This window comes from Oncorhynchus tshawytscha, linkage group LG25 (genome assembly GCF_018296145.1).
Source record: "Oncorhynchus tshawytscha isolate Ot180627B linkage group LG25, Otsh_v2.0, whole genome shotgun sequence".
NCBI classification, from domain to species: Eukaryota; Metazoa; Chordata; class Actinopteri; order Salmoniformes; family Salmonidae; genus Oncorhynchus; species Oncorhynchus tshawytscha.
In genome coordinates this window covers 143415-155934 of record NC_056453.1, presented here as the reverse complement: position 1 = coordinate 155934, position 12520 = coordinate 143415, and the positions used below count along the sequence as shown (strand labels likewise).

The 12520-nt window shown below is 40.8% G+C and overlaps 1 protein-coding gene across 3 annotated transcripts in view; it reads right to left on the bottom strand.

The window, feature by feature from the left end:
- LOC112224051 (cadherin-related family member 1-like) overlaps window positions 1-12520 on the bottom strand; it is a 165522-nt gene that overhangs the window by 19601 nt on the left and 133401 nt on the right. For all 3 annotated transcript variants that reach the window (XM_024400118.2, XM_024400117.2, XM_024387333.2), the window contains one exon: window positions 2169-2397. In XM_024400118.2, coding sequence (XP_024255886.1) covers window positions 2169-2397 — 229 coding nt within the window. The remainder of the gene's footprint in view (window positions 1-2168; window positions 2398-12520) is intronic.

Sequence of the window (12520 nt, the reverse complement as noted above, 5' to 3'; positions counted from 1 at the left end):
TGGTAGACATTGTGTAAATAAAATTATACATTCCAGGTTGTAAGGCAACAAAATGGGAAAAATGGCAAGCGGCGTGAATTCTTTCGCAAGCCACTGTACCCCCCAAAATATGCGTGCGCAAGTTTTCACACGAAAGTTGGAATTCATACAAACTGAACTTGACCAGAAAATGTGCTTATACTCCAGCAAACTTTAGACCATGTGTACGCACAGTTTCTAGTCATTGAAGTATTGCATTGCAAGGTAAAAGTAGTCTAGTGGTAGTCTTGTGTGGGAATATATGATGAAACTTATTCATAACAAAAAAACTGTTAAATATAGTAACAAGATGCACTCATTTGCTGTTAGTGATAAGAGAGAACATCTATTTCCTATTATTTATTTCATTTCGATGATCATTGCAGAATAAATTCCGCCTTGTTTGTCTGTGATGGTTTCATATTCACAAAATAGCCTATAGGCCTACAACAAGTTAGGATAGGCTACCATTCGTCCCATCTCTAATTAATTTGACACACTTTACTGTAGTAAGTACATCAAGTTATTCAAGTATTTTTCTCTATTTGATCCGATCCAAAAAGCAAATTTAATGGTTCACCATTGATGTTTGTAGGCTACTACATCTGACTACCGTAATGTCAAATTTCTTGAGTAAACAATATTTCATTTATAAACAAAAGTCATAATACATATATCACAACCATTGCTGAATAAATTCCTCACCTTTTCTGTCCATGATGAGTTCATATTCCCGAAGTAGCCATACAACAAATTGCCCAGTCAAGTCACCCACGATACAAGTCAGTATTCGACATCCATCCATTTCTGACGACGTCGGGAGATTGTGAAAAACGGCCACTAGGGGCAACAGTGAGCACTGTAGTCATCAAGTAGGTTTCGGTTTTGCTAGGGTGTTGTGGACAGGGATGATGGATGGGCATAAGCCTCTGATTACAAAAGTTGCAATTTTGAATCCAGCGATATAATTTATTGGAAAAGTTTGTTTTAAGGCCATCCCAAACCTTAACACTTACCTTAACCATTCATAGTTAATGCCTAACGTTAAGAAATTGGAGTTAATGCCTGAACTTAACCCTAACAATTCTCAGCTAACGCCTAATCTTAACCTTCAACACTTCGACATTTGAGAAACATGGATGATTGTCTAATTCTGATGTGAGACTGAGAGCTGGTAGAATTACAATGCGCATCTCTCGTTGTGCCTATTATAATGTCAAGTTTTTTGCATTCAAAAGGGAGCCCAGTTTATAACATGTAGTACAGTTTAACAGGTGAACAGGCAGTTGAAGTGTGTAGGCAACCACTAAGTAGGTCTACTGTTTCTATTTTTTTCTGAGTAGACAATATTTCAGAATTCACGGGCAGTGCAGCTTAGCCTATTTAGGGTCGGGAAAAACTACAAAACATTATGGAATTCAAACTCTGTTTACAGGTCCACAACAATGTGCAAATTCTTTTTGTATTTCAGACACGTTTAGATACAGCTAATGTCACTACAAAAGAAAACATTCTGACAAGCCCTTCAAAGAGATTTGATCACGTTCACCATGCATTGCTATTTCCTTAGATACTGTCTTGGCCTAATTCCAATGCTTCCACAGTATACAGCAAATAAGGAAGTTATTGTAACCATAAAAAGGTGAATGATGGGAGTTTCAGGCGGAGTTGTAATGCTCATTCACACGTGCACAATTTCACAACAGATCTGACATATAATGGAAAACATGCGTTTATAAACCTCAATATATGTTTTTCTGAAGTGGCGCATGCAGATATTTAGTGTTAAATTTATGCAATGGTTATGAATGAGGCCCCTGGGCATGTCGCTACATGACTGATGCTTCTCCCTCCCTGTACCATCAATGCTCCCTTCTCAAGCTTTCTGAACTGCCTCAACACCTGATCAGCTGTGGAAGACCATCGCCTAGACCTGCCAGAGCCCTACATTTGTTTTTGTTTTGCATTAGTGTCTTAGAGATTCGATGTAATGACAAGTGCTATGTAAAATAATGATATTATTATTGTCCACAGAAATGCATGAAAGCATGGCTTTGGACTTGTTCTTGTAATTGCTACAAACGAATCAACCTTTGGGGTATGGCAAAGATAAATCTTCTCAAAACTGGAAGTTAGAATGCAACACAAACCTCTATCTTCACCAGCGCTCCTATGATCATGGTCTTCTCCAGGAAGTTCTCATTAAACTCTGGCGGGTGATCATTGAGGTCCAGCACTGTCACAAATACCTCGGCCAGGCTGTACTTGCCCTCTGCATCCTCTGCTTTGACATAGAAATTATACTTGGACTTCACCTCCGCGTCCAGGCTGGCCCACGGCTGGGTGTAGATGATGCCTGATGCTGAATGAATCAGAAACCTGGGGAGGGGTAAGATATTGGGTGTTTTTTCATTTATAAAATAATTGACAACTGTCTTCTGGGTCATTAATTATGGTTGAGGAACCTGATATAAACAACATTGAAGAAACAAAACCATTTCAAACTTAAAAAGATGGGAGTGGATATAAATTATTATGAATGTTTACAGTACATTACAATTACAATGTAACAAAAAAAATTGTCAGCAGGGTAACTCATTTTAAATTGAAACAGCTAAGATTTTTCTAACTAACTGTATAAAGTAATCTGAAATTGTAAATCATGAAACGTAAGAACTTGAAATAATGTGTATATATATATATGTGTATGTATGTATGTATGTATGTATGTATGTATGTATGTATGTATGTATATATACACACACACACACACACACACACACACACACACACACACACACACACACACAACATGACCAAAAGTATGTGAAAACCTGCTTGTCAAACATCTCATTCAGAAATCGTGGGCATTAATGTGGGGTTGGCCCCCATTTTGCTGCTATAACAGCCTACACTCTTCTGGGAAGGCTTTCCACTAAGTGTTGAAACATTGCTGCAGGAACTTGCTTCCATCCATGCTGATGCTGGGCGAGTAGGCCTGGTTCGCAGTCTGCGTTCCATTTCATCCCAAAGATGTTCAATGGGTTTGAGGTCAGGGCTCTGTGCAAGTTCTTCCACACCGATCTCGATAAACCATTTCTGTATTGACCTCGCCTTCTGCATGGGGGCATTGTCATGCTGAAACTGTTGCCAGTTTGGGGAAGGCTGTTGCTTTAAGATTTCCCTTCACTGGAACTAAGGGCCCTAGCCTGAACCATGAAAAGCAGCCCCAGACCATAATTCTTCCTTCACCTAACTTTATAGTTGACACTATGAATTGGGGCAGGTAGCGTGCTCCTGGCATCCGCCAAACACAGATTCGTCCGTCGGACTGCCAGATGGTGAAGCATGATTTATCACTCCAGAGAACTTGTTTCCACTCCTCCAGAGTCAAATGTCAGCGAGCTTTAAAACACTCCAGCCAAAACTTGGCATTGCGCATGGTGATCTTAAGCTTTTCTGCAGCTGCTCGGCCATAGAAACCCATTTCATGACGCTCATCGCGAACAGTTCTTGTGCTTCCAGATGCAGTTTCGAACTCAGTAATGAGTGTTGCAACCGAGGACAGATGATTTTTTAGGGCGTTACGAGCTTGTGTGGCCTGCCACTTTGCGGCTGAGCAGTTGTTGCCCCTAGACGTTTCCACTTCACAATAACCATCACTTACATGATAGAAATGTAACAGTTGTAGACCTTACAGTTTAATGCTTACTTACAAGCCTTTAACCAACAATGCAGTTTTAAGAAAAAGTGTTAAGTAGAAAATAGATAAGTTAAAAAAAATAAGAAAAAGGATCAAATAATTACAGAGAAACAGTAAAATAACAATAGCGAGGCTATGTACAGGGGGTACCAGTACAGAGTCAATGTGCAGGGGCACCAGTTAGTTGAGGTAATATGTACATGTAGGTAGAGTTAAAGTCACATGGACAATAAACAGAGAGTAGCAGCAGCATAAAAGGGGGGGAATGCAAATAGTCTGGGTTGCCATATGATTAGATGTTCAGGAGTCTCATGGCTTGGGGGTAGAAACTGTTAAGACGTCTTTTGGACCTAGACTTGGCACCCCGAATCCACTAATTTGAAGGGGTGTCCACATACTATTGTATATACACGACCGTTCAAAAGTTTGGGGTCACTTAGACATGTCCTTGTTTTTGAAAGAAAAGCAATTTTTGTCCACTAAAATAACATCAAATTGATCAGAAATACAGTGTAAATCAAATCAAATTTTTATTTGTCACATACACATGGTTAGCAGATGTTAATGCGAGTGTAGCGAAATGCTTGTGCTTCTAGTTCCGACAATGCAGTAATAACCAACAAGTAATCTAGCTAACAATTCCAAAACTACTACCTTATAGACACAAGTAAGGGGATAAAGAATATGTACATAAAGATATGAGTGAGTGATGGTACAGAGCGGCATAGGCAAGATACAGTAGATGGTATTGAGTGCAGTATATACATATGAGATGAGTATGTAAACAAAGTGGCATAGTTAAAGTGGCTAGTGATACATGTATTACATAAAGATGCAGTAGATGATATAGAGTACAGTATATACATATGAGATGAATAATGTAGGGTATGTAAACATTATATTAGGTAGCATTGTTTAAAGTGGCTAGTGATATATTTTACATCATTTCCCATCAATTCCCATTATTAAAGTGGCTGGAGTTGAGTCAGTGTGTTGGCAGCAGCCACTCAATGTTAGTGGTGGCTGTTTAACAGTCTGATGGCCTTGAGATAGAAGCTGTTTTTCAGTCTCTCGGTCCCAGCTTTGATGCACCTGTACTGACCTCGCCTTCTGGATGATAGCGGGGTGAACAGGCAGTGGCTCGGGTGGTTGTTGTCCTTGTTAATGTTGTAAATGACTATTGTAGCTGGAAACGGCTGATTTATTATGGAATATCTACATATGCGTACAGAGGCCCATTATCAGCAACCGCCTGTGTTCCAATGGCACGTTGTGTTAGCTAATCCAAGTTGATAATTTTAAAGCTAATTGATCATTAGAAAACCCTTTTGCAATTATGTTAGCACAGCTGAAAACTGTTGTTCTGATTAAAGAAGCAATACAGCTGGTCTTCTTTAGACTAGTTGTGTATCTAATGCATCAGCATTTTGTGGGTTCGATTACAGGCTCCAAATTGCCCGAAACAAAGACCTTTCTTCTGAAACTCGTCAGTCTATTCTTGTTCTGAGAAATGAATGCGAGAAATTGCCATGAATCTGAAGATCTCATACAACGCTGAGTACTACTCCCTTCACAGAACAGCTCAAACTGTATCTAACCAGAATAGAAATAGGAGTGGGAGGCCCCGGTGCACAACTGAGCAAGAGGACAAGTACATTAGAGTGTCTAGTTTGAGAAACAGACGTCTCACAAGTCCTCAACTGGCAGCTTCATTAAATAGTACCGGCAAACACCAGTCTCAACATCAACAGTGAAGATGCGACTCAGGGATGCTGGCCTTCTAGGCAGAGTTCCTCTGTCCAGTGTTATTTTGCCCATCTTAATATTTTATTTTTATTGGCCAGTCTGAGCTTTTTCTTTGCAACTCTGCCTAGAAGGCCAGCATCCCGGAGTCGCCCCTTCACTGTTGACGTTGAGACTGGTGTTTGCGGGTACTATGTACTGAAGCTGCCAGTTGAGGACTTGATCAATTTGATGTTATTTTAATGGACAAATTAATTAATCTTAATTCCATTCCTTTACTAGATGTGTGTATTGGGTATAAATTGTATAATTGTTACATATTACTGCACTGTCAGAGCTAGAAGCACAAGCATTTCGCTACACCCTCAATAAAATCTGCTAAACATGTTTGTGACCAATATGATTTGATTTGAGATGTTAAGGACAGTATGTCACAGGAAAGTTGGATAATTCTGTCTGAAAGTATAACTCCTTGAAAGTCAATGTAGTTGTATTTGTTCTGTGAAGAAGAATCTATAAATATATTGTCCTAAAAAAGAAGGAAACATACCAGATGATATAATAGCCTTTTTTTGTTTTCAACAGTTCAACCTGCATCTTTTCAACTAGCTTCTGCAGGGATGGCAATAACCGGATGTTCCGGTTTGAAGTGAAAATTGAATAGAGAGCCTGTGACGTCACTTCCGCTTTCGGACGTTAATGCAACCGCTGTGTCAGATTAAACTACGGTAAAAGCATAATCTGAGAACGGCGCTCAGTACCCAATTCAGCCAGAGAAATATCCGCCATTTTGGAGTCAACAGAAGTTAGAAATAACACTATAATTATTCACTTAACTTTGATGATCTTTATCAGAAGGCACTCCAAGTTCGACAATAAATTACTGATTTGTTCCATGAAGTTCCATAAAGTCCATCATTTATTATCAAATTGACACTTGTTGTTAGCGTGGTCAGCCCAGTAATACATCTTCATGAGGCGCAGGAACTTCATCCAGACAAACGCGAAAAGGTCCGTTACAGTCCTTTAGAAACATGTCAAACGATGTATGGAATCAATCTTTAGTATGTTAACATAAAACATCAATAATGTTCCAACCGGAGAATTCCTATATCTGAAGAAAAGCACTGGAACGAGAGGTAGCTCTGTCGGGAGCGCGCGTGATGAGACCAAGGCACTATGCCAGACTACTGATTCAAACAGGTCTCATGAGCCCCTCCTTCATAGTAGAATCCTCATTCAAGTTTCTAAAGACGGTTGACATCTAGTGGAAGCCGTAGGAAGTGCAACTTGACTCCATAGACACTGTGTATTCGGTAGGCCAAGCTTTGAAAATCTACAAAACTCAGATGTCCCACTTCCTGGTTGGATTTTTCTCAGGTTTTCACCTGCCTTATGAGTTCTGTTATACTCACAGACATCATTCAAACAGTTTTAGAAACTTCAGAGTGTTTTCTAGCCAATACTACTAATAGTATGCATGTATTAGCAACTGAGACAGAGTAGGAGGCAGTTCACTCTGGGCACGCTATTCATCCAAAAGTGAGAATGCTGCCCCCTATCTTAAAAGAGTTAACAAGACAACACTCCATCTTAACTCCTCTGCCACATTTACTGGATTGGTTGAACAGTGCAGAAGAGAAACTCCCCAACAGTTAAAAAAAAATCTTGTCAAGACCAGAATGTGGGGATCTAGTTGCAGGTGTTTCTTCTATCCTCGCTACTGAAAGGGTTAAACTTTCTATTCCCAAACAGTTCGAGATTCTAATTTAAAAAATGAATCTCTCCAGAAATAACGATCTTATTGTTGCCGCCTGTTATAGACCTCCCTCAGCTCCCAGCTGTGCCCTGGACCCCATATGTGAATTGATTGCCCCTCATGTATCTTCAGAGTTCGTTCTGTTAGGAGACCTAAACTGGGATATGCTTAACACCCCAGGCGTCCTACAATCTAAGCTAGATGCCCTCAATCTCACACACGTTATCAAGGAACCCACAAGGTACAACCCTAAATCTGTAAACATGGGCACCCTCATAGATATTATCCTGACCAACTTGACCTCCAAATATACCTCTGCTGTTTCCAATCAGGATCTCAGCGATCTTTGCCTCATTGCCTGCATCCGTTATGGGTCCGCGGTCAAATGACCACCCCTCATCACTGTTGAATGCTCCCTAAAACACTTCTGCGACCTGGCCTGGGTATCCTGGAAGGATATTGACCTCATCCCGTCAGTAGAGGATGCCTGGATGGTCTTTAAAAGTCATTTCCTCACCATCTTAAATAAGCATGCCCCGTTCAAATAATGTAGAACTAAGAACAGATATAGCCCTTGGTTCACTCCAGACCTGACTGCCCTCGACCAGCACAAACACACCCTGTGGCGTACTGCACTAGCATCGAATAATCCCCACGATGCGCAACTTTTCAGGGAAGTCGGGAACCAATACACAGTCAGTTAGGAAAGCTAAGGCTAGCTTTTTCAAACAGAAATTTGCATCCTGTAGCTCCAACTCCAAAAAGTTATGGGACACTGTAAAGTCCATGGAGAATAAGTGCACCTCCTCCCAGCTGCCTACTGCACTTAGGCTAGGAAACACAGTCACAACCGATAAATCCACGATAATCGAGAATTTCAATAAGCATTTCTCTACGGATGGCAATGCTTTCCTCCTGGCTACCCCATCCCCGGCCAACAGCTCTGCACCCCCCGCAGCTGCTTGCCCAAGCCTCCCCAGCTTCTCCTTCACCCAAATCCAGAGAGCAGGTGTTCTGAAAGAACTGCAAAACCTGGACCCGTAGAAATCAGCTGGGCTAGACAATCTGGACCCTCTCTTTCTAAAATTATCCACCTCCATTGTTGTAACCCCTATTTCTAGTCTGTTCAACCTCTCTTTCATATCGTTCGAGATTCCCAAAGATTGGAAAGCTGCCAAGGTCATTCCCCTGTTCAAAGGTGGTGGCACTCTAGCACCAAATTGTTACAGACCTATATCCATCCTGCCCTGTCTTTCTAAAGTCTTCGAAAGCCAAGTACAAACAGATAACTGACCATTTTGAATCCCACCACACCTTCTCCGCTGTGCAATCCAGTTTCCGAGCTGGTCATGGGTGCACCTCAGCCACACTCAAGGTCCTGAACGATATTATAACCGCCATCGATAAAAGACAATTCTGTGCAGCCGTCTTCTTTGACCTGGCCAAGGCTTTTGACTCTGTCAATCACCATATTCTTATTGGCAGACTCAACAGCCTTGGTTTCTCAAATGACTGCCTTGCCTGGTTCACCAACTACTTGTCAGTTAGAGTTCAGTGTGTCAAATCGGATGGCCTGTTGTCCAGGCCTCTGGCAGTTTCTATGGGGGTACCAGAGAGTTCAATTCTCGGGCTGACTCTTTTCTCTGTAAATATCAATAATATCACTCTTTGCTGCGGGTGATTCCTTGATCTACATCTATGCAGGCGACACCATTCTGTATACCTCTGGCCCTTCTTTGGACACTGTGTTAACAAACCTCCAAACGAGCTTCAATGACATACAACACTCCTTCCGTGGCCTCCAACTGCTCTTAAACGCTAGTAAAACTAAATGCCTGCTCTTCAACCGATCACTACCCGACACCCACCCGCCCTACTAGCATCACAACTCTGGACTGTTCTAACCTAGAATATGTGGACAACTACTAATACCTAGGTGTCTGGCTAGACTATAAACTCTCCTTCCAGACTCATATTAAGCATCTCCAATCCAAAATTACATCTTTAGTCAGATTTCTATTTCGCAAACAAAGCCTCCATCACTCACGCTGACTAACATACCCTCGTAAAACTAACTATCCTACCGATCCTCGACTTTGGCGATGTCATTTACAAAATAGCCTCCAACACTCTACTCAGCAAACTGGATGCAGTCTATCAGTGCCATCCATTTTGTCACCCAATATACCACCCACCACTGCGACCTGTATGCCCTCGCCTGCTGGCCCTCGCTACTCATTCGTTGCCAGACCCACTGGCTCCAGGTCATCTATAATTATTTGCTAGGTAAAGATCCGCCTTCTCAGCTCACTGGTCACCATAACACCCACCTGTAGTACACTCTCCAGCAGGTATATCTCACTGGTCATCCCCAAAGCCAACACCTCATTTGGCCATCTTTCCTTCCAATTCTCTGCAGCCAATGACTGGAACGAATTGTAAAAATCGTGGAAGTTGGAGACTTATATTTCCCTCACTAACTTTAAGCATCAGCTGTCTGAGCAGCTTACCGATCGCTGCAGCTGTAAACAGCCCATCTGTAAATAGCCCATCCAACTAAATACCTCATCCCCATATTGTTTTATTGACTTACTTTGCTCTTTTGCACACCATTATATCTACTTTCTCATCATCATCTGCACAGCTATCATGCCAGTGTTAATTTACTAAATTGTAATTACTTTGCTACTATTGGCCGATATATTGCCTTACCTCCTTACTCCATTTGCACACACTGCATATAGATTTTTCTATTGTGTCATTGACTGTACTTTTGTTTATCCCATGTATAACTCTGTTGTTTTTTGTCGCACTGCTTTGCTTTATCTTGGCCTGGTCGCAGTTTTAAATGAGAACTTGATCTCAACTGGCCTACCTGGTTAAATAAAGGTGAAAAAAAACAATTTAAAAAAACAATCCTCATACCTTTTAAAGGGTTTATAAATTGTGTTATGATAAACTGTAAGATCTCCTCTTAGGATACCTCTGTGTGTGTTAACATACTTTAAAAAAGAGTGGGTTTCCTTTCTACTACTATATATATATAAGTTTGATAATTATATAGACCCGATCATCTGTTGAAGAAATTGACCAACTCTTTGGCGAGCTTGCGCCAGGAGCGAGTGACCACTTTGCTAGACTGACCATTGATCCACGTGCAAGCGCTACACAATTATAAGGTAAGCAGACACCTGTTATCTCTCAAATCTGTAATTTGCTATAGCACGTTGTGGTTATTGAGTCATTCTGCCAAGTAAGTGGCGCCTCGCTGTTAAATTTATATGAACCTAACATTCTCTGTATTGAAAGTGTGAAATATTGTTACACAACCCGTGGGAGGAAGCACAGACCGCCTAGGTGGAAATGGGTTATAAATTCCTGGGTTAAATGTTTATAATCATGAGACTTGGTGATAGGACTTAGGGCATACATTCCAAGTATAAAACGCCGATTTTTGATGTGTATGAGTATTTATGAGACTTGGCGATAGGATTTAGGGCATACATTCCAAGTATAAAATGCAGATTATTGATTTCTGTGTGTAACTCAGAGAGTATGTACAGTGCCTTGCGAAAGTATTCGCCCCCCTTGAACTTTGCGACCTTTTGCCACATTTCAGGCTTCAAACATAAAGATATAAAACTATTTTTTTGTGAAGAATCAACAACAAGTGGGACACAATCATGAAGTGGAACGACATTTATTGGATATTTCAAACTTTTTTAACAAATAAAACTGAAAAATTGGGCGTGCAAAATTATTCAGCCCCCTTAAGTTAATACTTTGTAGCACCACCTTTTGCTGCGATTACGGCTGTTAAGGGATAGACTATACACATATAGGGTTATTTTTCATTCATCTATCTGTATTTGCATTGCACGTAGAGCCTAATAAAAACATTTAAAACATTTTGAGACGGGAGTTCTGACTTGCCTGATGGGCCAGTTGCTATGAAACCTGCCACCCCTCTACAGTTCTTGGTAGGAAAATACCCCACTATGGAAAAGGACTTAAACCTCTTCGGGTTAGGGGGCGGTATTTTCACGTCCAGATGAAAAACGTACCCAAAGTAAAGGATATGCATGTAATTGGAAGATTTGAATTGAAACCACTCTAAAGTTTCTAAAACTGTTAAAATTATATCTATGAGTATAACAGAATTTGGAAGGCAAAACCCCAAGGACAAACCATCCAGGAAGTTGTTTTTGCTGAGATGACAGTGTTTTCAATGAGTTTTCTATTTGGATCTAGATTTCTAAGGCACTTGCTTGCAGTTCCTAAGGCTTCCACTGGATGACAACTGTTTTTCGAAATTGGTTGATGTTTTTCCTTTGAGAAATGAAGAAGTAGCCATTTCCTATCTGGGTGGATAGCCAAGTGTACTGTTGTGTTTGGGGCGCGCGACCTGAAAGCTGGCTCGACTTTATTTTTTATCTGCTATTGAACGCAGTTTATCCCGTCTTAAATTGTATTGATTATTTACGTTAAAAAAATACCTAAAGTTGTATTAGAAAATTTGTTTGAAATGTGTTGGACTAAGATTACAGGTCATTTATTAGATATTTTGGAGTCATGTTGCGCGAGTTGGAACCCGTGTTTTTCTGATTCAAATGCGTTAAATAAATGGACATTTTGGAGATATAACGATGGAATTTATCAAACAAAAGGACCATTTATGATGTTTATGGGACAAATTGGAGTGCCAACAGAAGAAGATCTTCAAAGGTAAGGCATGAATTATCGTTATTTCTGACTTTTGTGTCACGCCTGGCGGGTTGAAATGTGATTGTCATGTTTGTTTGATGGGGTACGGTCCTCAGATAATAGCATGGTTTGCTTTCACCGTAAAGCCTTTTTGAAATCAGGTGGATCCACACCTTTGAGACTGTTATAGCCTCACCATCAGCTGTGCCTGGGTGACCTCAGAGCTCTCATGGCTAAGTCCTAACCCCTGGACATTGTGACACCGTTTGGAATCAACTACAACTTACTCAAGGCCAAGACAAACTGCCGTTTACCCATTTCAGACAAGCTCTCTGAGAGGTTTGACTCCTCTGATACCATTGAAAACCTTTTCTATGACAGACTCTGCAGGAATATACCTGAGTGGGTCAGGGATAAACTGATGAATGTTGTGGGATGGGACAGATTTGAAGGCCCTACTAAGGAGGACCACATTAGACATCACTGCAGAGCCTGGAAAAAATGAAGACTGAAGAAAAAGCAAGGAAGACTGATCTTGACTCACAACTCAAGAAAGCCCAACTGGACAAAGGAAAAACCAACAATCTAATGGT